At 40.4% G+C, this 25,978-nt stretch overlaps 1 protein-coding gene across 4 annotated transcripts in view; it reads left to right on the top strand.

Annotated features, from left to right (window-relative positions):
* The window catches only part of Ndst3 (N-deacetylase and N-sulfotransferase 3), a 163,163-nt gene that overhangs the window by 119,497 nt on the left and 17,688 nt on the right, over positions 1 to 25,978 (top strand). For 2 of the 4 annotated variants that reach the window (XM_034501345.2, XM_076933214.1), the window contains 6 exons: positions 9,570 to 9,752; positions 11,328 to 11,424; positions 14,855 to 14,978; positions 18,962 to 19,136; positions 22,683 to 22,853; positions 24,875 to 24,984. In XM_034501345.2, the coding sequence (XP_034357236.1) occupies positions 9,570 to 9,752; positions 11,328 to 11,424; positions 14,855 to 14,978; positions 18,962 to 19,136; positions 22,683 to 22,853; positions 24,875 to 24,984 (860 nt within the window). Of the gene's footprint in view, positions 1 to 9,569; positions 9,753 to 11,327; positions 11,425 to 14,854; positions 14,979 to 18,961; positions 19,137 to 22,682; positions 22,854 to 24,874; positions 24,985 to 25,978 lie in introns of those variants that run through there. The other 2 variants (XR_013110117.1, XM_076933215.1) reach the window with 2 other exon arrangements.

Below are 25,978 nucleotides of genomic sequence, written 5' to 3'. Positions count from 1 at the left end.
TAGCTGAAGCAAGAGCAGTGCAATCCGGTGACTTGACTTCTGTTATCCAGCAGAAACAGTCACTCATCAGTCATTAGCTTGTAACTAAAAAGCTGAAGTTGCAGTTCTGAATGCAGAGCCTGAAAAATTAAGCCAGTAATGGTGAAGACAACAAAACATGTCAAGCTAAATTGCTTTAAATGACATTGACCTCACCCTTGTACCTTTGAAACCTGTCCCTAATTGAGAGCAATTGATTCACCCTTGTGGGTCTCTTTTAAAGCTTGTCAGATCTCAAATTCAAAATGGTAAGACCTGGCTGGTAATCATTCTGCAATGGATTTTTCCTCTGGGGTTATTAAATGATGAGTAAGAAGGAAGGCGAAGGGCAAATATTAAAACAGAACTCAGTGAATGTAAGCCTTTGCAATCAAAGTCACATCTGTTTTATGCCATTGGAAGCAACAAAAAGGAATGAAAATGGCTTCAACATAAAACAGTTAGGATAACACAAAAAATGGATGGTGTGCCAGATTCTCAAAATCCTCTCCTCATTGGCCAGCTTTTACCTGTGTAACCCCAATAGAGAGTGACCAGAAACTTTAGTAAGCAAGAGAAAAGGTTATCATCGCTGACTGGTGCTAACTTTTTGTCCCTGGTAGCTTGTATAGCACCTTCCACACTATAAAAAGAAGACTATATTCAATGATGTAGACTTCAATTCTGTTCAACGAACCCTAGCTGACTATTACATAATTCAATTTTTAAATATTTCTTTAACCATTCAGTGAAGGCTAGAACATAGTCATTGATCTTGGCGAATTTATATTTCACAACAAGAATTATTTGTGAACATATAAATATTAAAGGCAATATACTACAATCATTATTAAAAAGAGACCACAGAATCCAGTGGGGATGTAAGATGTGAATGAAGTGGAAACACGAGAAGATATATCAGGAGGAATAAGTCAGATGCACAAATGCAGGGATGCATTCCCTGGGACAGAAAGCAAAAGACGATAAATGGAAACGTGAGAAGGAATAAAGAGTTTAGTGGACTCTTGAAGTACAAAGGGTGTGGCCTGTAAGGTACTATATGGTTTAGAGACCATGTGGCTACTCCACACTAAGATGTACTGCAACTGTAATAGACCACACCAGATTTGGGAGACCTGGTCTTAAGAGTACAGAACACTGCAGGCTTAGACACTTGATGAATGTGCCTAGCTGAGAAGCCAATGGAGCAAAGCTACCATCAGGGATTAAGATTGAATGTCTCAAAGTCAGAATCCTGCCCAAACATAAAACTGTCTCATTGTTGAAGGACTCTGAATTGCCCTTACACAGCCAAATCAGGTTGATGCTTGTGTCATCGTTAACCTCCCCACATCCCTTTCTCAGCAGGTATATCAGGACCAGATCCTTATCAGAGAACACTTGGTCCTGGGAAAACTCTCAAAGGGGTCATTTTCCAGCACCCACCAAGTGACACATGTTCATATGGAATCTACAGTTAGCCACTCATAGTCAATCTGTTTCTAAGTCTGGGCTGTGTAGAACTTTAATCCAACAACGACATGGCTGTTGGATTAAAAATCTGGCAAAAGATTACATCCAAAGACTTTCTAGGACTATGTAATTGGCTGGAAGTCAGACACACCCTGGATTACAATATGGTCTGGCTGGAATATAGATATGCCCTTAGTACACACCTTTAATCCCCTCTAAAAATGAAAGGTAAGTTAGTTTATAAAAGAAAGCAACCCATGTTTTAAAGTGACATCTAATTGAGGGACAGACAAACTGACAAAGCAGAGGAAGATTTGACAGAATGACAGATTTGACAGAGAGAGGATATACTCAACTCTGAAGAGAACAGATATGAAAGAGGGCAAATTTAAGAGAGCAGGAGAGAGAGAGAGAGAGAGAGAGAGAGAGAGAGAGAGAGAGAGAGAGAGAGAGAATATGAATAGAAGGAGAAGGAAAAGGAAAGGAGGAAGAAGTTTTACCAGGACATTTTACAGAGACAGAAAACAGAGCAAGCCAGAGAATGAGAAGGAGCCAGAAGATTAGAACAGATTGCTAAAGTTACTGTGAGGCCAAGCAGAGCAATTCATCAGAAGCTGAGAGAACCCAGATTGACTCAGTCAACATGGAGAGTTATTTGAGCCAGAACAGCTGAATTTAACCAGCCAGCCAGAGTTCAGAAGAGCTAGAAAAAGTAAGTTTATTAGGCATTAAGTCTCAGAGGCTGAAACATTCTTGGCCTAGGTTAACAGATAGAGGCTGGAAGTGTAAGCCTTCACGGTCTGGGATTGAGCAGAGGCTAGAAGCTTCCAGGCCTGGGTCTAGAGGTGGTTAGTTTAGTATAGAGAAAGAAATGTTCTGAACTCAACCCAAGCCATGTATTTGAAGTTTGGGTATTGCCTTTGTCTCATCCCTTCATCTGAGGAAATAAAAGTTACTTTTACAGGGTTTAGAATGTAGACAAGCATCTCCCATTCTACAATGTCCTGAAAGGCATCCCTCAGCAGAAGAGAACTGTAAAAGTTAAGATTAACTGAAAAAAATTAAATAATGATGCAAGACATTCCAAGTAGACACTTAGATGTTCACATGTGGAATTTAGAAGGATACAGATGAGAGGGGCTTGAAATTAGTGAATCAACATAGCGATTCCACCTCGGAAAAGACCAAAGCCCATGGAAACAGCTACTCTGTACAAGCAACACGGGAAGAGGAGCTAGATACGGAGAGCAATGAAGAAGTAAGAGGAAACACTTGTAAACATTAGAAAAAAATAACTGAAACATTGTCAAGAGCATCAAATGAACCTGGAGTGAAGATTACCAAGTGTTGGTACCTTACAGGCTACCATTTGAAAGGCTTGTTTCTTTGGAAGGTAAGATGGAAAGCCAACACTAAAGGTCTCCGTGGAGGTGATGAAGAATGACCACCCATGTCCTTCTTCAAAGCACTCACCTGGAAAGAATGATGTATAGAAACCAGGAGAGTTAAAGAGTGAGCTCACATGGGAGAGTTTCCAAGATGTTTTTGGGTTATAGAAAAGGACCAATAGACAGAGCTGAAAACACAGGAAAGCAGACAAACAATAGATTATAAGATCTCATGGTGTTTAGATACAGAAAGTCAGTGAGAAATATACTAGTCTTGAATGAGAAACAATGTGTGTATTCCCCCTGTAGATATGGAGGAGAGGGGAGTTCCCGTTAATGGGAAGCAGCATTGAGATTTGAGTTCCTACTTGCTGATTTGTCCTTCTGAAACTTTTTGGATGGTTAGATAGAGTAAAAAAATTGAGCCAAAGGCACCAAGAGGGATCCAAGTTTGAAATCACTGCTAAATGGAATGGAAGAGTAAAGGCACAGAAATGAATGGAAAAGAATATCCAACAATATTCAAGTGAGAGTGGAGATCATCTCCATGGTCAGGTGCTCTTGCTGCACAGCCATGAAGACCTGATTTCACACCACCGACACCCATGAAACAAGCTGTACAAGGATGGATTAAGCCCCAGCACTGTGGGGCTAATGACAGAGAAAGATCACCCAAGGTTGCAAACCACCAGCCTAGCCAAAAAAGTGCAAGCTTCTAATCCAAAGAGAGGTCTTGCCTCAATGGCAGAATGAGGCAGAGAGTGATGGAGAAAATTCAGTGCCCTCCTCTGGTCGCCATATACTCCTCAGTCTACATACCCTGTGAACTCATCACATACACACACAAGGAGAATTTGGGCTGCCAGGGAGAAGAGTTGGCAAGTGAAAATGCTTGTTCCAAGACTGAGGAACAGAATCCAATCCCAGGTAATTAAATATCTTTAAGAAGAAGGCAAGGAAGCAGAAGATTGGGACCATACACTAACATGTTAATGGTAGCTGCCATTTTGTTTTTTCTGATGCTGTACGGAAATATGTCCATGTCAGGGGGAAATAAATGGGAGAACTGCTTCCAAGCCTCAGACTGGCAGGTCAGTGACAAAGATGACTTAAGAAGCTGTGAATAAAAGTCACAAGAGAAGTTCAAGTCATTGGCCACAGCAGCTTGCCTGGTAGAAGAGATTCGGAGATGGATGCAGAAAAGGGAGTGTTAAGAGATGTCAGATGGTGGTAGTAGTAGCTGGTGAGCTGCTACGACACTGTTATAAATAAGAAATGATGTTTCTTCAAACTTGCAGGAGCATCGATGACTACAGTCTATAAATAGATACTACTTGCTATGCAACAGGCTGTGCTTCGAGTTTCTGTATGACTGTGATGACAACTGTAAGTCATGGTGTTTCTTCTAGATAAAATCCCGAGAACTGAAAACTTTCAAAGATCTCAGAGCCACTGTTTCTTACATAATAGGCAGGACAAAACTACAGGCATAAAGATATTGTGTATCATGAAAGGAAACAAGAAAACATCCAAGAAGAAAATAACTGGAGGGGAACGTGCCACAATGGAGGAGGAGGAGAAAACATGTGATGTCAAGTTAGAGGAAACAAGAATACATTTTTGAGAGAACTGTTTATTTTATTTTATTTTATTTTGGCTTTTTTAAAAGAATTTTTCCATTCTCTAATAACTTAGCAACTCTTAATTTGGTTGTCATAATTTCAAGACTGACCATTTGGTATTGGATAGCCAGTTGAGGAGACTTTTCCCTGAGGAAGACTTTCTCTCCCACTCTCAGTATTCCTTACTTGCCTGCAGTTCTTTGTCTACAGGTGGGAATCCTTGAGACCCCAGCCTTCCCTGTAAGCCTCTCTGTTAGAGTCACCCTTGCTCAGGTTTTACATCGCCATGTCTCTGAAATTTGATGGGGTAGCTTCCCTGACATGTGTAGAAGACACAGTTCCCATAGCCTTTCCACACTCTCTTCTACAACAATCCCTGAGCCTGAGGTTTAGGAGGAGCGTTGTTGATGGATCGGTTAGGGCTGGGCACCACGTGATCACTTGTCCTCTGCTTTTTAGTCAATAAGATTTTCTGTGATAATCTCCATCGGTTGAGAATAGAGCTATCTTCTGAAGGAGGTGAGAGCTACACTCACCTGTAGGTATGAGGATAAATATTTAGAATGCAGTTAGGAACTGTGCAGTTTCGGTAATGTGATGCCTGCAGGTTCTCCTCCCAGGTCTACTACATCACTGTCCCCAAGTATTTCCAGTACTGAGCATGATTTCTTCCCTGTTGGGTGATCCTTAAGCTGACAGTTACCACTAAGACATGAGTGCTGTGCCACTATTGCATCTTTAGAGTGCCATGTAGTTGAAAAAAAAAAAAAAACCTTTCTACATTCATGGGTCTACCTGTGTTCCTTACAGGAAACAATCTCCTTTAGAAACGGTTCAGTGCTCAGCCAGATAAAATTCACCCTTGCTATAGATGAAGCTGATGTAGAACAGACCTGCTCATTGAAAAAACCCACAATAAATGTGGGAAACTTTTATAGTAAAGTAAATGTGCTTGCTATAGGTTTTGATTAAACTGATCTGGGATATAGAATGGACATTTAGAAAGTCTAAGTGAATTCAAGCATTTTTGTTGGTTATCTGTGGGTAAATGGAACAAATTCTTCTGTCTATAACAAAGCAAGTAATTCATGTGGTAAGAAGAATTCCCCCGAGCATGGAGTGTTGTGTGACATATAGTTGTTGACATCTATAGGCACCATAGCTTGTTTGGATATTGGTTGCTTCACTCTTTGGAAGCTCACATGGCACTGGTACCATGAAAGCTTCCAGAGGAAGCTTTCGTGTCCGATCCAACTAGGATTCTCTAAGTCCTGTGTCTGAAGTGAATGTGTCTTCGGCAATTGGGATTTATCTTCCACCTCTGCAAGACAACCAGAGGCAATAGCTAGCCTTCTGACCAAATGTATTCTCTTTGTACGTTTGTTCTCACCAATCCTGTTGCTTGTTGCATATGACTTGTAACTAAACCAATTTTTAAAGCGGAGATGATACTTGTTCGGCAAAAGATGCATGGTATCTATTTCTGAGAGGACATAATGATTCATTAAAAAAATGCTTTTAAAAGAAATTGAAGTGTTTTATATTCTGATGAATTGCACTCCCTTTTGCCTTCTATTTCTTTAAGAGCACAAAACAAACTCCAGGCTGGAGTCCAAACTCTAAAAGGGCCAAGAGGTGACTGTTTGCTTGCCTCTCTTTACTTGCATTGTACTTTGTATTATGTTAGGTTGGCACACAAGACATGGAGTTGAAAGTCTAAGAGATATGCAATGCTTACAGACTAAGAAGTTTTTCTCTTATAGGGTATCCTGGTTGGTGACATTTTGGTTTGGTTTGGTTTGGTTTGGTTTGGTTTGGTTTGGTTTGGTTTGGTTTGGTTTGGTTTTTTCTGTCAACTTGACACAAGCTAAAGTTACCTAGAGAGAGAAAAATGCCTACATCAGATTATCTGTAGGCAAGTCTGTAGGGCATTTCATTTATTAATAATTGATATGGAAGGGATCAGCTCACCAGGAGGGGTGCCACCCCTAGAAAGTGGTCATGGGATGTGTAAAAAGTTAAACTGAGCAAGCCAGGGGAAGCAGACAAATTTGTATCACCTCTCTATGCCAGCTGCTTCATTCCTGCCTGAGTTCCTGCCCCAACTTCCCACAAGTGGAATGTGATCTGAGAGTTGTAAGATGAAGTATAGCCTTTATTTTCCAAACCTGACTAAGACAGGGACTGCATTCAGTACTTTAGAAATATTGCCTCAGTTCTTTCAAATGACCTTCAGCTTCAGAAAAGCAATATTATTAACTAGCTCATAACTCATTATGGATAACCTGTCTTTATCAGTACTGGTGCCATTTTGTTTCCTATAGTTGTGCAAGTAAAAAGGTAGGTATCCTGCTTCATCACAGTACAAACTGTGTTTCTATGATTGAATAGCAAACTCAGGTACATTAGAGTCAGAGCGTGGTACCATGGCACCTCTGTTTCTCACTTCCTATCCAGTGCAAACATGATTCAGGGAGGTGCGACAAGTCACTAACTCTCTCATAACAATAAAGAAAAATGGAACTGGCAACTAGCTAGGTTAAGATACATCTTTAATTAATGCACTTACAAGCAGACCTGAGTTCAGTAACTAGAATCACATACAAGAAGCCTAGCATGGGCTGTGTGCTTGTACTCCCAGTTCTGGGAAGGCAAAGACTGTAGCTAGGAAGGGCTCACTAGATAACTAGCCTCCCTATTGGGAGAATCCCAGTGAAGTGAAAAACAATGCCTCAAAGGAGGGGTGGAGGGTGAGGCAGACAGCATCTGAGGAACCATACATGAGGTTGATTTCTGGCCTCCGCTTCTATACATGAACCCATGTGCACACACACAAAGCAGGAAGTGGGGGCAAAAAGTTCCAAATGTCAGAAGAGAAGGGGTGACCAGAATTGAAAGAGCCAACCAGTGGTGCATAACTGTAACGCTAGCACCCTGAGACACTGTAAAATTGGGGCCAGCCTGAGCTATGTAGTGGGACCCTGACTCAACAAGAGAAATCGCCACAGACTTGTGGCTATTTTAAGAGAAGTAACCAGAAAGGTAATTTCTTAAAGCTTCAGTTTTCAGAGTCAAAATAATAAAAATTACATGAATTGTTAGTAAACCATGGCTGCACTGACACGATAGTAACTAGTTAAAACTCACCCTCCACATAGTTTGTTCACGAACGTTCTAAGATCTTTTCATGAAGAGGAGATAGAACATAACTGAATAATTGTGTTCGGAATTGGTGCTTTTAAAAGCTCAACCCAGCAAACAATGGAAACAGATGCAGAGACCCATACATAACCAAACATTAGAGGAAGCTCTGAGAGTCTTGTAGAAGAGCTGAGTGAAGGATTGAGGAACCCAGAGAGGACAGAGACTCCACAGGAAGACCAACAAAGTCAACTAACATGGACTCTTGTGGGCTCCCAGAGACTGAACTACCAACCAAAGAGTGAGCATGGCCTGAACCTAGTCCCCCAGTAGCAGATGTGCAGCTTGGTCTTCATGTGGGTTCCCCAACAACTGGAGTGGCCGCTGTCCCTGAATCTGTTGCCTACCTGTGGATACTGTTTCCCTAACTGGGCCACCTTGTCTGGCCTCAGTGGGAAAGTCCTGCAGTGACTTGATGTGCCAGAGGGGGGTTAATGCCCAGGGAGGGGGGCTTCCCTCTCAGAGGAGAACAAGAGTGGAGAATGGGGAGAGGATATGTTCAAGAGGTACTGGGAGGAGAGGGGAGGTGGATATTGGGATATAAAGTAAATAAAATAAATTTTAAAGATACAAAAAGCAGAAAAGAAGGAAGAGGAAAACAGAGAGAGGGGGGCAGAACTGGAGCTTCACACTTGAAAAGCCTGAGGACTCTGCCCTGGGAAGTACAGAGTATTGATGCCCCACCCTAAGTTGTACAGACCTCTTTTTGTGCATCTTGTCAGACCTCAATGTGACCTTTTCTCATATTCTTGCCACTTGATTTTTTTTAATTTTCTTGGATATTTCTTTCAGTCGTTTAAACAATGACCTGCTGTATTTTTTGTTGTGACTATTAAGTAATCACACAACATTCCACGCTTGGGAGAATTCCTCTTACCACATGAATTACTTGCTTTGTTAGAAACGGAAGAATTTGTTCCATTTACCCACAGATAACCAACAAAAAATGCTTGAATTCATTCAGACTTTCTAAATGTCCATTCTATATCCCAGATCAATTTAATCAAAACCTATAGCAAGCACATTTACTTTACTATAAAAGTTTCCCACATTTATTGTGGGTTTTTTTCAATGAGCAAGTCCGTTCTACATCAGCTTCATCTATAGCAAGGGTGAATTTTATCTGGCTCAGCTCTGAACGGTTTCTAAAGGAGATTGTTTCCGGTAAGGAATAGAGGTAGACCCGTGAATGCAGAAAGAGTTTTAATGTGTTACATGACACCATGTGATAAAATTACAGTTCTAAAAAATGTAAACCAGAGGACAGTTAAATAACCTCATTAATTATGTATATGCTTAACTGGAAACACTACAACATAAACCAAGGTCAATAGACTGAAATTATAAAATTCCACTCACGGAATCCTGCATCTTCAAATGGCCGACAGTTTGCTGCTCATGAGGCCATTGTGTGTGAATGCCTAGGCTGTGTTTTTAAGGATTGGCTTACTGTACCCAGGTAGCAATGTAACAATGATTTTCTTTTTTATATATATATTTTTTATTTACATTTCAGATGCCATCCCCTTTCCCCATTTCCCGGTAGGATTTGCTGAAGGAGGCAGAGGCAGGAGGATCACAAGTTCGAGGCTAGCCTGGGCTACACAATGATTTTCTTAAATAATTAAAAAATTATTTTAAACTCATTTTTGTTAGGAAATATGCTTTATCAATAATATACTTCACTGCCCATTAATATAATGAGAGTTTTTCGGGTAGATACAAAGTCTTAAAACAGGTCATGATTGAAATCCTTATATAGACCATTTCATTTGTTAAAAAAATGTCTAATATTGCTATGATCATACTGCCCTCTGGTGTTAAAATAACCTGTTTATTTATGTCAAAGTTCATTTGCCTTTTTCAGATCAGTATTTTCATGACCCATTTGTCCAACTATGGAAACGACCGACTGGGACTATATACATTTGTGAATCTAGCCAACTTCGTGCAGACCTGGACCAACCTCCGTCTTCAGACACTGCCTCCGGCTCAGCTGGCTCACAAGTATTTTGAGCTCTTTCCTGATCAGAAAGACCCTCTCTGGCAGGTAAAATCAGTTCAATAATGGGTATAAATAATTAATCCCACAAATGTGCTTTGTAATTCCATGAAGTTATTCAAATTCGAGAACTCAGAGCATCTACGTGAAACTGTGCATTCGGGAAACATTAAGATTTGAGAAACTACTTCCTACTGTTATTGCTACACGTTAAGCCACATTTTCTGTTTCTTTTCCCATTAAAAAGTGTAGGGTTCTGTAGGTGGCGGTGTATTCAATCAGGGGTGAGAAATCAATTTTCAGACTGTCCTAAGTTGAAAATAGAAAATGATAAACAAGTTGTGTGTTAGGCAGTCAGCCACTAGTCACACACACACACACACACACACACACACCTCTAGTTACCAGTCCATGGTCCACGATAGCAGTTAGCAGCTCTCTGGAGTGAGCCCAGTGCTGATAGCCTATATTACTCTGCAGCTGGCTTCACAAGCATTGGTTCTTCTTAGTGACTACGATTTACGGGGTGTTAGACACTTGAAAACACATACGTTTTTCCCACTAATTTCACACCTTATTTTTAAACTGAAATCATTGTCATTGTGGGAGAGTGGTTTAAAACAAACTGTTATAAAGAATAACAACCAAAAGAAGTACATCACTTTTGTCTTTGCTACATATAAGCAAATTTATTTAATTCACATGTCTATAGTGCTAACTGGCCAGAAGGAAAAAGCAGCCTGTTTGTTCCTTCATGAAATAGTACTTAAGAATGCTGTTCTTATGTGCTAGTGTGTTCTAGACACAACTACACCATCTGGCTGGTTTTAAATAGACCAAAAAAATAGCCTGTCTAATAGCACTTCACCTTCATTTTACAGTTCCACTAAAATTTGGTATTTTTAGCATCATAGTTGGCAAAATTACATATTTAGATTATAGCCACCAAATTTTGAAGGTAGCTGGAAGAAATGAACTGCCCCTTTAAATTAGGATGGCTTGATCTCTCTCCTCTTGAAAATAAAACTCATTTACTTAGAATAAAATAGCATAAGGTCCAGGGGAACCTTAAATGGAGTGGTTTTTGTGAATGCTGAGAGTAAATCTCCCTTTAGACCAGTGAGTCTTAACCCTCCTAATGCTGTGACCCTTCAATACAGTTCCTTATGTTGTAATGACCCCCCCCCAGATTATTTTCATTGCTACTTTATAACTGTAATTTTGCTACTTTTATGAATCATAATGTAAATAATATTGGAGACAGAGGGTTGCCAAAGGGGTCACAACCTACAGTTTGGAACCACTGGGTTAGAGTATCAGAAAGAAGAGTATCTTCCCAAGTTTACTACTTAAAGGGGGGAGGGTAACTGCGGTATTGCCAGGAGCAGGAAAACGTGACACCCTGGGCAGTTGGCTCTTTTACCACTTCCTCCCTCTCAACTGAAGGACGGGAAGAAATCCCCCCAGAACTTCTATAATGCCACCTCATGGCTTTTGGTTTCCAAAAGAAACCCCCAGCATGTGGTCCTGTCTCCTCTGGTATCTTAAAACAAAGGTTGGAGATGCGAGCTCTCAGATGGATACACACACACAAAACCATCTCTGTATTCCTCTCCCGTATAGAACCCCTGTGATGACAAACGCCACAGAGACATTTGGTCTAAAGAAAAAACCTGCGATCGTTTACCAAAATTCTTGGTGATAGGACCCCAGAAAACTGGTGAGAACTTTTAATATTATTATTAAATAATGTGAAATAACTAGCCTGTGAGTCCTTGTTGCAGCGGGACCTTGAGCCTCCTGTAAAGCTAATGAAGTTCTCATACATTCCTCTGATGCTACCTTGTTCAGCTGAATACTGAAGGCTTTGCTGGGCTCTGTTTAGAAGGAAATGGATGAAATGTCAGCGGAAAGACACAGCAGTCAATTTGCTGCATACCTTTTTTTTTTTTTTTTTTCGAAAGATTGTACTCCAGAAGTGTAGCTAACATTTCTAAAATTAAAACAAATTTTGTGTTTAGAAAGTGATTGACAGGATTTGCTCAAATGCCAAGCAAGACATATCTAAGTACCAGGGTCTTTATATGAAATCTTTTCCAAATAGTCTATTCTCCAGATACAGTTTATTTTTCTTGCAGAGGTGACTTAAAACAAAAAAAGATCTAAAAGATGTTTGACAAGCAGAATTCCTAGACATAAACAAAACTTTCTGCTATCAAGGTGTTTATTCGCACCCAGGAGGCATCGGTTGCACACTTTCTTAAATTGGCATGCAGTTTTTCCCTCCATAAAATTCTTGTTTCTGTAAAACTCTGTATTAAAGAGAAGCCCAGTGGAAGTTTTAATGCCAGACATTTGAGCTGTGCTTTGCGTGATAAATTACTCGGGGCCCTTGGATTCTGGCTTCATAGAAAACAGCCACAGAAACTGCACCGAGTGGTAATCCCCTTCGTCGTCGTCTCCAAAGATAACTGAGAGTTCTATGCAAGGTTTGCAGACTCAGATGCTTCATCATTTTTAATAACATTTGCAAATAGTCAGAGAGCATGGGAGACCTTCCTTCCCTTGTGTGTTCCCTTGCAGATATCTACTGAAAGTCTAAAGGTGGGTAGGAAAACATTGTAACTAAAATATCCTTGGCGGCTCCCTCTGCAATCAAGTAACCAACCTCGCCCCTTACTCATCATCACCCCTGTCTGAGTCTTGGAATACCCAGTTTGTATTGGAGCTCTGCAGGAGAAGTTGCTTCTCCTACCCCACTGGATACAGACACTGTACCATCATGCTTAGACAGCTTAGAAGTATTACTGGGCGTCCTAAACTTTGCTGGGTTTTCAAATATTTCTGTAACTATTTAAATATGACATTTGTCTTTGGCATAAAATCTTTCTAGAAAATTATTGTTTTGTGGAGATTCATTTTTCCAGGTTTGGGGGAATTTTTTAGGTATAATTTACATGATCCAATAAAATGTATCTATTCTAAATACAGAATTAGACAAATGTTACACCACTCTGTTTGGGTAGTATTTCCACATAGAATAACTTCAGAACGTTTGTGAGACCCTGATAGTCTTTTCTTCCCTAATAAACAGACTAGGAAGCTAAGACTCAGAGTTCCCCAAGCTAGTAATACTGAAAATGTAACATAATGCTTGGGCCTGGGACTTGCCTGACTCTTGATCTCTCACTGTGACTTTCCATTGGGACAGTCTGTCCATCCATCTGTCAGTCCTGTGGTCTTGTCTTCCCCCTCCTACACCCCTGTAAATTTCAGATACTTTTTCACTCTTCTCCTTGTTAATATTTGAGACAACCAATAGAGCAGAAGTGTAGATGTCCCAGAGCTTTGTAGAAGCACAAAACTGCTGAGCCACACCTTAGGCCTACTGAGTCAGGCCTCTGGGATGGGTACAGATGCAAACCAGCCTCTATGTGTCTTGGCTACACCCAGAATTTGAGGATCGGTGTTGGGTGCTGAAAAACAACTGGTGTTGTCTGTCACATGTCCTTGCATTTCATCCCATATGACCCTCCTGATGATAGGTAAAGCACTCATTGTTTGGCTTAGATATATATTCTTGGTACAGTGTGTCTTCTAATTCATTCTTTAGACAATCTTATTGACGGCTATTTTAACCACTTTTATACTGTACAGATATTGTATATTCAAGGGCAATTTTAAAGAAAACTTTGAGTAATAAGAAAATTACCAAATTTTGCACAAATAGCAGCATGGTATTGTTGCTGGCAAAATTAGGATGGCACTTTCTGCACCTGAGAGACTGCTCTTGCTCTCTTTTGACCTGAAATAAAATTGAGAGAGTACAGTCCATTGGATCACAACCATTAGACCACATGAGTGTGTAGAAACCATAGGGGACACTTATATCCTAGGAATATTGAATGGATAGATAAGAGATACCTTTTGGTATGATATTACAAACATGGTCACAGTTGCAAGTAACTGTAAATCTTGGACAAACTAAGCACAAAATGCCTTTCTTTCTCCTGCAGTGGCCTGAGCTACATACTTTTTTATACCTCTTGATTTATGTGAAAACAGTAACTTTACACCTTTAAAAAAAAATGACTCCCAAACTGTGTGAGGACCTGTAATGCACCATTCTGTTCCCAATAAATGTAAATGTTGTGCTATGGTCCTGAAAAGAACACCACTTCTCTTCGAACTTAACAGTTTAAAAAACTGTTGACCGTTTGTTGGGTGTAGGTAGACTCAACTTTATGCACACTTGTTAAAAGATTAAATTCTTCATTAGCTTTCATGGGCCTCAGGAGGAACATTCTGTCGAACTTTATATCATATCAAACATTATATCAAACAGGTATCAGTTTGGGTGATGAAATATATCAAATAATGGTATCATTCACTTACAATTTTATTTTCTAATTTTAAGAAAAATTGAGTTATAAGATGTCTTTTATTTTATTGTTTGTTTTTTTTTTTATTTATTCTTCTCACATGCGATACATCCTGACCACAGTCTCCATTTCTCCCACACACACTCCAACCTACACCTCCCCCAGATCCACAGCTCTTCTGTTCCCCTTCAGAAAAGATCAGGCTTTGCAGTGATATCAACAGAAGATGGCAAGACATGTTACAATAAAGCTGGGCAGAAACTTATATCGAGGTTGTGCCGTACGAAGATGAGGGTCCCAGAGCAGGCAAACAAAGCAGAGATATTCCCACTCCTGTTCTTACGTATCCCCCAAGAAGACCAAGCTAAACAACCACAACATGTATGTGAAGGACACAGGATGTCTTTTAGCATCGCAGAAAATCTGTGAAATAGACGAGGCAGATGGGTGGTTTTTTATTTTTCTTTCTTTAAGAAAAACTGCAGTAAAGAGAAGCTAACAACCAAAGTCACAGATGACACCAGTGACTAAGCTAACATAAGAAGTCCATTTTCCCAGCATTGGTCCGTTCTCACCTCTCATCCCTCTGCCTCTGCTTGTGAGAATGTGCCTCCCATTCACTGCAGGTTATCCCTTCAGTTTGCAGGGGAGTACATCGAAAGAATCTGCCTAGATCATTGTAGTATTGAGTTTATTAGTGACTGAAATACTAACTGTAGGAAACTGTCTTTCCCACTGGTTGATTTCTGATCTCTGCTGTCATTTCAGGTACCACTGCCTTGTGTCTGTTCCTGATTATGCATCCTTCCATCCTTAGTAACTCCCCCAGCCCAAAATCCTTTGAGGAGGTACAGTTCTTTAATAGAAATAACTACCACAGGGGGATTGATTGGTAAGATGGGTTATTAGTATAAATCTAAAAGTATATGTACCATGCAGAGTGTAAACTTAGTGCTAATATTTAGAAACACAGAAGTTTGTGACTACAAATAAAATTCATGCTACACATATTACAAATTGACTGACCAGCATAAAAAGCACAAAAGTCATCATATAAAGGCTTTCCAGTTAATGGGAGGGCTTCTTCCCTTGAGAGACCCACATGTAAATTGGTGTTAATTATCCTTGGAAGTAATAGCAGATGTGCATTCAGTGAAATAGTGTAAGCCCCAGGAATGTCACTCCGCCCCTGTGCACCTTTCATGGAGTGATGCTGTGGTCTGAATACATCATTTTCTATCATGTTTTGATAAAATGGGCAAAAAGTAACTAGAAATGGAAATGTGGGTATATTTCATGAATTATGAAAGCTATAAAACAATTTTAAAGGTATAAATAAAAAACTAATTTTTGTCTTTGAGTTCATATTAAACTATGTTAAGTATCAGAAGACAATGGTTAAAATCAGAAGAAGTAATATAGATTTTATATATATTAATGTAATATTATATAATACAATAACAAAGCCTCTGTGGTCAGGCTTGTTGCATGATCTCAGTTTTCTTAAAGATCAACTATGGCAAGAGGTCCCTGTGGTTGATCTGTAGGAAGACTGATGGGTGACTATCTCCTGAGCATCTATAGAAGTTACATTCTAATTGTCCCATTGTTTATGGCTAATTCTTCTAGGTGTTGGGTATCATTAACTAATTGTATGGTGTTAAGTAAGCTAGCAGCTACTTCAACCTCTGTCACCACTCTCTCAAGTAGAACAGAACACTGACATTGGGACAAAATGAGAAGAGGAAAAAAGTTCTTTAGAAGTAAATCCTAGCCAAACCCTTGGCATTCCTGCAAGTTAAAAGCAATCAATTTTTTCATCAATTATATTAACCAAAACCCTTTTGACCATAAATGTGTCAATACTGTAATAAAATGTGTCATTCAATACTGAAGTAAAATTTCTTCAAATAGTGTATAAGAAGATGACACAAATAGCTAAATATAACTCAGTTAAGGTCAGGGGTGTAGCTCAGTGGTAGAGTGATGCCTAGTATATGCAGGGCCCGGGTTCAGTCCTCGAGACTGCAAAACATAAGTAAATAAATGAGAAAAAAAGCAAGAAGCATCATAGATCTGAATACAGCTCACCAAAAGTACCCCCAAATACTTTTGATTGACAAATTACACATTATGAAAGGCAATTTATGCAAATAATAGATAATGATAACTGTGAGTGTCATTTTATAACTGTAATTACAGTTTCCTTCTCAGTGGCATCAAATGTGTTCGCCGGCAGCCTGCCAGACCTCCCTGGGAAACATCACCCCATCAGCTGTGCTTTGGGGATTTTGATTCCACAGGGCTGAAGATTGTGTGCCTCATAGTTCGGGGACCATTTTGACAATTTGCTTACACATACGTAATTAGTCTAGGTGCATAGATCTGCTTTTGTTTTAAGATCTGCATAAAGCTAGGACTGCCTTAACTGACACGCAGTCTACGTTTATGAATGGGGTACAAACAAACTAGGCCAAGGGAAAAGTTTTGGATTACATCTTAGACAAAGTAGCCAAAACCTACAGTGACAATGTCTCAAGCAAACATCTGACTTAATCGTGCTTGTACGGATTGTGCTTTATGATTTAACATTCTGTTTTAATGCATAGGGCTGTAGAAGAGATCTAGAACCGTGTGTAGACACCCCTAGAGCCCTGTTCACCTTCGACAGTTATAACCTGGCTTTGAGTACAATCCATTGAAAATTCTCAGGATCAGAGCTGGGCTAAGGTGTCTCAGTGTGAACGGAACTTGTTAGAGATGGAGAGGGGATCGGAGGGTGTGCTGGCCCATAGTCTGGCTTAAATGACCAGCTACAGGTCCCATGAAGGAATCTGTCTCAAAAATAATAATAATAATAATAATAACATGGAGAAAATAATAAAGAAGACACCAGCATCATCCTCTGATCTCCACATATGCATGAAGGTGTAAGCACACACATGCACACATACACACACACACGTTCACACTCGTGTGTGTACATGCACATACATCACATACAGACAAAACACTGAAGAAGCTATTCAGTGGCAATGCAAATCACGAATAAATATGGAGTGTTACAAAATTATGTCCTTTAAATTATTTTTTTTCTGCTAAAGTCTTAGGCTTTTCAGAAGCCTGAAGCTTGAGGGAGCTATATTCATGTGTAACCACTAAAATTACTAAGTCACTGTAATATGGTTGCTGATTCTTCAGTTATACTGAATACTTAAATCTCCAAGAGTGATCTTACCTGGTGAGACTTCAGGTCCTGTTCTGGAAATGTGGACCAGAATCTCTTGCATTTGCTAATTTGCTAATCAAACATCTCTCAAGTTATCTGCACCCTCCACCTCCTAGAGAAGGTGAAAATATAGGCAAACAAGATGGAGCCCATTTTCTGTGCGAGTCTCTGAGACCAGAGAAAATCGACAGCATAGATCCAACATCCCAGAGGACTGTAAGGGCTTTTCGAAGCCTGAACTGTTACATGTATAAAAGACAGATGGGAAAGGGCGTGTCTTTCGCTGTTAAAAGCTATCTAATATCAGCCTCTGTCCTTTTTATTCATTTCTGTTTGGATGGTTTTTCAGAAACAGGCTTGAGATAAGCTTGAGGCCAACAGACACTCATGATAACCCAGCCCCTAGAAGCAGTACAAGCTTCTAAATAAAGAAGGCTAAAATGTGGCACTTCTGGAAATGGAATGTATACCACAAGAGATAGCACATCAAATACCCCTCAAATGTTTTCATCTCTTTTCCTGTAAAAGGAAGCCAAATGACCTGGGCAGCAGGGCAGTCCCTGGAACACACAGCAAGATTTTGCTGTTCTAGATGTCTAGATGTCTCTGTTAACTTTGCTTTGTGATAACAACTGGAGTCCTAGCAGGAACCCTGGATAGACAGTGTCACTTGGGCTTAGGGTCACATGAGCTTTCTGGTGAAATAAAGCACACTATACACTGAAGCCACCATGGGAATTTTGACACTCAGGAATTATTGAACTCGGCTCATTCTAAGTGGTGGTGGCCCATGAGTGGAAGGCAGGAGGGAACAGGGTAAAACCATTATTATAGTAAAATGTAACTCCTAGAAATGAAATTTGAAACTAAAGCTTTTTTATTCTGTAACGGATTCCCTTCCTGCTATAGAAATACGTGCTACCATGAGCTGATTTAGCTATGCCTGACCACTTTTGCAGGGATGGAACTTTAAGCAGATGTCAACATCTCTGTGCTTGAGCTGGCGGGTGTTGCTGGGTTCACCCTTGTGGTGATTTGCCTGCTCATTACCCTCCAGGGAACAAGGCTTGAACCCAGGAAGTTCTGATGAGGTTTTGTACTAAATTCTAAAGAGAAACATAGTAACATGGTATTTTAAAAGGAAACAAATAAATTCTGTCAATCTGTGCTTCGACACTGGGTGATTAAACATATGAGCCACCCCCGGGGGGGGGGGTGGAGTGATTATTTTACTGTGACAACAAAAACTATCTTGTATGAATTATTTTGAATGCCTTTTAACTAAATGTGCATCTGGTTCATGGTATTCTCTTTAGTCCGCGGGGGGGGGGGGGGTCAGGGGGGGTCTCTGTACTGGTTTTCTGTTTAGATGCATTTTACACAGGAGCTGCGGTTTGATTTTTCTTATATCCTTCTTACCCCCAAATTTTTTTCTCTGAAATTAAGCAAAACAAAACAAAAGAAAAAATAGTTTGTTGGATAGCCTTCTTAGTGTTTTGAACACGGTTCCTTTGCCAACTGTCATAGAGAAAAGCTTGGTTGTCGGTTTTTTGGGAGGCAGATGAATTTCTTGGCCACCTTTAATGTCTTCAGACACCAGCATATAAACATAAGGTACTTGTTTTGAAAAAGATACTCCTTTCTAGGTACATGGATTTCTTCCCAGTCCCATCTAATGTCACCACTGACTTTCTGTTTGAGAAGAGTGCTAATTACTTCCATTCAGAGGACGCTCCTAAGAGGGCTGCTTCTCTAGTCCCGAAAGCCAAGATCATCACCATACTCATTGACCCGTCAGACCGCGCGTACTCCTGGTACCAGGTAAGGAAAAAATGTGCCCAGCAAAGAGGAGGAGAGTTTGTACAACGGAGGGTCATTTCCAGCAAAACGATTAATTCCTATTGGAGGGCAGATTATCTTGAATGGGTGCATCAGTCCTCTATGCATATGGAGTTACACATGTGTATGCAGCCATGAGTGTGTGTGTGTGTGTGTGTGTGTGTGTGTGTGTGTGTGTGTGTGTGTGTGTAAAGGAGGTTATTTCTCAAGAGCATTCCACCTTGTTTTTGAGACAGGATCTCTCACTGAGAACTCCCTGGTTAGGCCACACAATCTGGCCAGTGAGCTGCAGGGATCTGCTTGTCTCTGCCTCCCAAGCACTGAGATGACAAGCACATGTCGTCACGTCTACCTTTGTATATGACTTCTGAAAATGAATCTCAGGTGCTTCCATTTTCAGGGCAAGCAGTGTGCCACCTGAACTGTCTCCCCAGCCCTCAGATAAGGATAGAAGACGTACTAGTTAATTGATATGTACAACAGGCAGATGGTTTATTCTTGGTTTCCCAGGAGAAACAAAGAATATCAAAGGTTTTCTTTTCTTTTTTTTGTCATTCATTTGATAACCTAATAAAATGCATTAGTGCAATGAATTGCAATTGAAAATATATAACAATACATGTTTGTGTATATACATGTATATTTTAAGGTAAATATAATAATTTTAAATCATTTTCTTCAAGCACATGTGTAAATTACAAAGGGATATATAGCTTTTCTTTTTTAATACATGTTTTATAAGTTGTAAGGTCTCTGTGGCAACTCTGCCATTGTGTTTCAAAAGCAGCAGTAGAGTATCTGTAAGGAACATGGCTGAGTTCAGTAAAGCTGCTGGCCCCAGCTCCAAAGGAGCTTCAGCAACTGCTCCTACCAGAAGAACAATGGGGACATATACAAAATCCCTCATCCCTGAAAGCCCAGCCTGTCCAAACTGCTCTAGGCCTTTTTCTCATGCGCTTATGGTCTTCGTGTCCCTGAGGTCTGCTAGAACTTGGCAAAGGCTCAGTCACTGTAAGATAATGTAACATACTCTCAGGAAGCCTGTAAACTATGCAGTGATATTTTAATCACCTAATAAAAAGCAGACAAAATTAAACATACATATATACAGCAAAATTGAGTTTTTCATGTCCTTAATTACTATGAGTCTTTAGTTACTTAATCATTCTCATTTCTATAATTGTTTTGTTTTGTTTTGTTTTGTTTTGTTTTGTTGAGGCAAAGATTCACGTAGCCCAGGCTGGCCTGGAACTTACTACATAGCAGGGGATGACTTTGACCTCAGCTTCCTGCCTCTGACCCCAAATGACAGGCATGCACTACCATGTCTCGTTGATAATTTTTAAATACATCTCTAATGTTCATATTTTATCCGTCCATCAAAAAGTTGTAATGACCTCAGCAAAGTATTGTTTGAAAAGTGATTTGAGTTAATAGATATCAACGCTGCTTTTGGTTTATTGGAAAAACAACATGTCGGAACGAGCATAAAACAATAAGATTGTAAATAATGTGTAGACTCATTCAGTGATAAAAATCTGACTTAAAAGCAAGTTAGATTTATTAACAAAGGAGTGTGAGCATTAGAAGAACCACTGGGCCATCTGTAAAGTAGGGAATGGTTTATAAGAGAAAAACAAGTGGAATGTTTTAATAGTACAAACAGAGCTATCCATCAAGGGGTCATCAACAGGACAAGGCAGAAACAGAGGCTGATATTCTATTTCCCTAGAAACTGTAATCTAACGAAAACTTATTATCTGAGAGGCTGCTGGTTATCTCTATCTGAGGTTAGACATACAGTTAATTGCTGGTGTTCTAAGTGGCCCACACAGCTCAGAGCCTCCCTGCACTGGTGTGGTTTCAGACAGCTAACTTTTTTTTTTTAAGATTTATTTTATTTTTAACTATATGTGTATATGTCTGTGTATGGGTATGTACGTTGAATGCAGATGCCAAAAAGAGGCCAAAAGAAGGTGTTGGATCCCCTGTAGTTGAACTTACAAGTGGTTGTGAGTTGCCTGTCATAGGTAATAGGAACTGAACCCAGGTCCTCTGCCGTCAGAGTACTTGCTTTTAACCACTGGGTCAACAGCCCCCAACAGCTAACTTCTTGACCATTGTGCTATTAGAGAGTAACGTGTTCCAAAGCGCTATGTTCTTTTATATTTAGCAAAAGCAGCTATTCCAGGTTCACAAGTGGAAGGACGCATTGTGAGATGTTTCAAAGATGAACTGGGAGCAGAGTGACAGGAAGGGATAGACTTTAGAGAGGCAATAATAAAAAATAATCCCCACGAGGGGGGATGGAGCCATCGGAAAGCTAAGGTCACAGAAATCCACGGCCTTACGTGGATCTTGTATGCCAAACCCAGAGCCATCTCTCCAGCCAAAGTATACATTAAATTGCAAGTTGACAGATTTTGTTTTGTGCCATCTTTATCCAAAATGTATCTTGCAGGGGAGGGGAATAGAAATGCACTGTGATTGGCTCACAAAGAATGAAAAAGTTGGAGGTTGGTAACCACTTAGCTCCCAGAAAGTGAGAATGAGTGCGCACACACACACACACACACACACACACACACGAGAGAGAGAGAGAGAGAGAGAGAGAGAGAGAGAGAGAGAGAGAGAGAGAGACAGAGAAAAGAGACAGAAAGAAAGAGAACCCAAGGCTTTCAACTAAGGAAACATCATAAATATTGCAAACAAATCAGTCCTCGGTGGGTGAGCAGAAGCTGGCAGAGCCTGCCGTGCAATAACTGAAATTCCAGTTGCCACAAATGTGCTCTTCAACTGGATGTGGTGAACGGTCCCAGACTGGCAACCGTGCCTGAGTGCTTAGTGATCAATTTGAAGAAAAGGTGATTGTCCTTGAGCCCATGGGCATGAGACAGAGCCATTAGGAAGCATTTTCATATTTCAATTGCTGCTTTCTGCATTTTCTCATTCTGGTTCTCCACAAAGGTTGCCATTAGATAAAATAACCTTGGCTTTTAGATGCTCAGTAAGGCGTGGTGAAGTCTGTAAATCTCACATAATGGGCATGCCAGAGTTTGCAGTAGTTTCTCCATTTAAAATGGCCAAGTGGGCTTTTTAATCAAAACCTACCTGAAGAGTAGAATTAGCAGGGTGCTTGTATAGTAAGCACAGTCCCTGAGCATTGTGAGTGTTCGATTATGGACAAGCAAAGAGATATCGCCATTAATATGGGTTTTGAAAGTTTACTTTCAGAATAAAATGTATAAACTGGGGAAAAACTCAAAAAAAAATATTGGTAAAGAAACAATACCAACAATAATTCAGCCTCTACTACCTAAGTTCCCAAAATGTACAAGCTCACCAGCGTATTAACTTTAAACTTTGGTGCTGTGGGCACAGTTTCATCTTTTATTAATTTAAAACAAACAACTGTCCAGTAGTATGCCATTACTTCTTTAGCTTTGAGACTTATCAAAAGATTGGGTTTTAATTATCTATGCCTATAGTTGAAGTTAGTTTAATTAATTCTCTGTCTTTTCATTGTAGCATCAGCGATCCCATGAAGACCCTGCAGCTCTGAAATTTAGCTTCTATGAAGTGATCTCTGCTGGACCCAATGCACCCTGGGAACTCCGAACCTTGCAGAAGAGATGCCTGGTCCCTGGGTGGTATGCCAGCCACATCGAGAGATGGCTTGTTTATTTCCCTCCATTTCAGGTATGAAGCAACTGGGACTTACAGCATGTAATGACATCATTAAGTGGATGCCTTTGCTGCAAACACAGCAGAAATATTCACTCACTAAAACATTGCTGGGTTTTATCCTTTAGTTGCAAATAATCATACTGGCAGAGAAAAACAGGCACATGTTGAAAAATAAATGGTTTAATTTTCTAAGAGTATCTCAGGCTAATTCTCCCTGGTCAACGTGTTGGCATTAGCATGCCATCCCTGACTGCGTGAGATTTGAAAAGCTTCTGCTTGCTAAGTCCTGTTCTGATGTGAATAACGCCTGATAAGAAGGGATGTCTTCTCCAAACCAGACAGGCATTATTTTGTTTAATGAGTACCATGGTCTCCGTTCTGAAACACCTTGCTGAAGTCTTCGTGTGTCCCGTTCCTCCCATCCCTTGCTTTGTCCCAATCGCTTGCCATCAGCTTCTATAAAAACTCAGTCCCTACTCTGGATTGCATAAGCAGCCCAGTAACACCAGAAGTCAGTCCTGTGGCTCTAAAACCATGTGTCCAATATGCTAGCTGTGACAATCTACAGCTAATTAACATAGAACAGTTAAGTAAAACCTCAAACTCCACTCATTTTCAGTAGATGGGTGCAAACGCAGCATAGCTTCATGTTAGATGCAGCAGTCTGTCGGAATAATGGTAAATTCTATTGGACTTCCAGTGTAGACTAAGAATAATGGAAGGGGGGCTTTGACAAAGTTGTGTGAAAAGGTCTGTGATCTTTTCATCGTGGCCTACGGTCACTTTGTCATGCTGAATTACCCGTCACCACACACGAGAGAAACAAATTCTTTCCCATGATTTCTTTTGGTTTTGGTTTTGTTGTTATTGTTTGCTTCCTTTCCTTGAGGCAGGGTCTCACTCCACAGCACAGAGTGATCCCAAGCCCACAGAAGTCCTCCTGCTCCAGCCTCCCAAGTGTTAGCATTGCATATGTGGCCCCAGTTACTTTGTATTATTATTATTATTATTATTATTATTATTATTATTATTATTTATATGTATGGGTCTGTGTGGACATGCATTGCATGTGTGTGGGTTCTCTCAGAGTCAGGTCATATGGAACTTGAGTTACAGGAGGTTGTAAACCACTTTATGTGGGTTCTGGGAACTGACCCCCACTCCTCTGTGAGAGTTTTATGTATTCTTAACCACTGAGCCATCTCTTCAGCCCCTTCCACTTTTTCTTGTTGTCTTGTTTGGTTGTTTGAGGCAGGGTTTTTCTGTGTAGGCCTGACCATCCGGGAATTCAGTCTATAGATAAAGCCAGGCTCAAACTCAGAGATCCACCTGCCTCTCTCTGGGACTAAAGGCATGTGCCACCACTATCCGGTGACATTCATTTCTTGGGCAGCATTCTGCCCTTATTTTTGTCTCTGAGAATCATGCCTTCTTCCATATGGTTATCGAAAGATTTCTCAAATGCTGCTCCTGAATGGAACTGGGGGGTGATAGGTTCTCTGTCTCATTACACCTAAGCTTATCATAACCCTTCTATTCAGTAGGTAGACAACAGCAATGAGAGGTGTGGTGGTTGCTTTTTTAGATACAGGGTCTCACACTATTCCTGGCCTCAAGCTCACAATCCTTCTGACCTGGTCTCTTGAGTGCTGCGATTTGAGGCAGGAGCCAGCACTCTGACTTAATTGGAAGCTTTGTTCTATGGTAGTCTTCTGTCCCAGTATAAGTGACTCAGCCCTTGACTTGGAATCTCATGACTACACTCCTAAGCATGCTTTGTCCCCATTCATATCGTAGCTTTCATATCACTTCCCTGATTTGTCATATAACATCAGAATGCTCAATTAGCTTGACTTTTTTCCAAGTCACTAATGTAACTTACTTTTGGCACCTCCCAACAATGTATGCAGATCCCCAAGGACTATGCACAAGCAAGTGTAGAGTACAGGAATTTGTCGTTGCACAGTTGACACATGTGTTTTTCAACATCCATATCTTTTTTATTATTAATTATTATTACTTCTGTAATTTAGTTGCTAATCATCGACGGGCAGCAGCTAAGAACTGCCCCTGCGACCGTGATGGATGAAGTCCAGAAGTTTCTAGGCGTCTCACCTCATTATAATTACTCTGAAGCTTTAACGTAAGTCCATATTCTAATTAATTTACTAAAGTGTCAGCAAGGAACTGACTGTAAAGAAATTGTAGTTGGATGATCTGATTCGCTGATGAGTGGCTTTTTTTTGAACGTTGACTGTTTTCTAGGTTGACATTTCCCAATTGAGAAAGAACATTTAGATAATGTGACAAAGAAATGTCCTCGGTATTCTTGATTCCTAACTTGGCAAAGATTTCCCCTAAAATGAACATGAAGAAAAAAAACTAGTTGTGGCTCATTAAACTAACAAAGAACCTTAGAGGAAGAAGCTACTTGAAGTAAGTAGCTGCCCTGGCTAGTTTTATGTCAACTTGACACAAGCTAGGGTCATCTGAAGGGAGGGAAACTCAACTGGAAAAAAAATGCCTCTATAAAATACAGCTGTAAGGCATTTTCTTAATTAGTGATTGTTGCTGGAGGGCCCAGCCCACTGTGGGTGATGCTATTCCTGGGCTGCTGGGCCTGGGTTCTATAAGGAAGCAGGCTGAGCAAGCCACAAGGAGCAAGCCAGTAAGCATCAGTCCTCTATGGTCTCTTCATCAGCTCCTGCCTCTAGGTCCCAGCCCTGCTTGACTGAGTTTTTGTCCTGACTTACTATGGTGAGGGACTATGATGCTGAAATGTAAGCCAAATAAACCCTTGCCTCCCCAAGTTGCTTTGGTCATGGTGTTTCATCACAGTGTCAGTAACCCTAAGACCGTCATCGGTAAGAGCAGAACCCGCTTAACAGGTGATATTGGAACTTCTTGGGAGCATAAAGACATTACTGGTACAGTTTAGGAAGTGACCTTTCTGTGGCTTTCAGAAACAATGTCATATAGCAGAAAGAGCCCAGTGGTTGACTGGATAGGAGGGGGCATTGTGATAAGCCTAAGTATGCTTCGTGTCTTCCTTGCCTTTACCCACTGTGAATCTGACCCTGCCACCCTCCCTTCAACAGTTCACAGCACTGGTTTGGGTTTGGTTTGGTTTGGCTGGT

Source organism: Arvicanthis niloticus, chromosome 4 (assembly GCF_011762505.2).
Source record: "Arvicanthis niloticus isolate mArvNil1 chromosome 4, mArvNil1.pat.X, whole genome shotgun sequence".
In the NCBI taxonomy this organism is placed as follows: Eukaryota; Metazoa; Chordata; class Mammalia; order Rodentia; family Muridae; genus Arvicanthis; species Arvicanthis niloticus.
The sequence above is the reverse complement of the archived record's forward strand: the minus strand, read 5'-3'. Positions and strand labels throughout refer to the sequence as shown.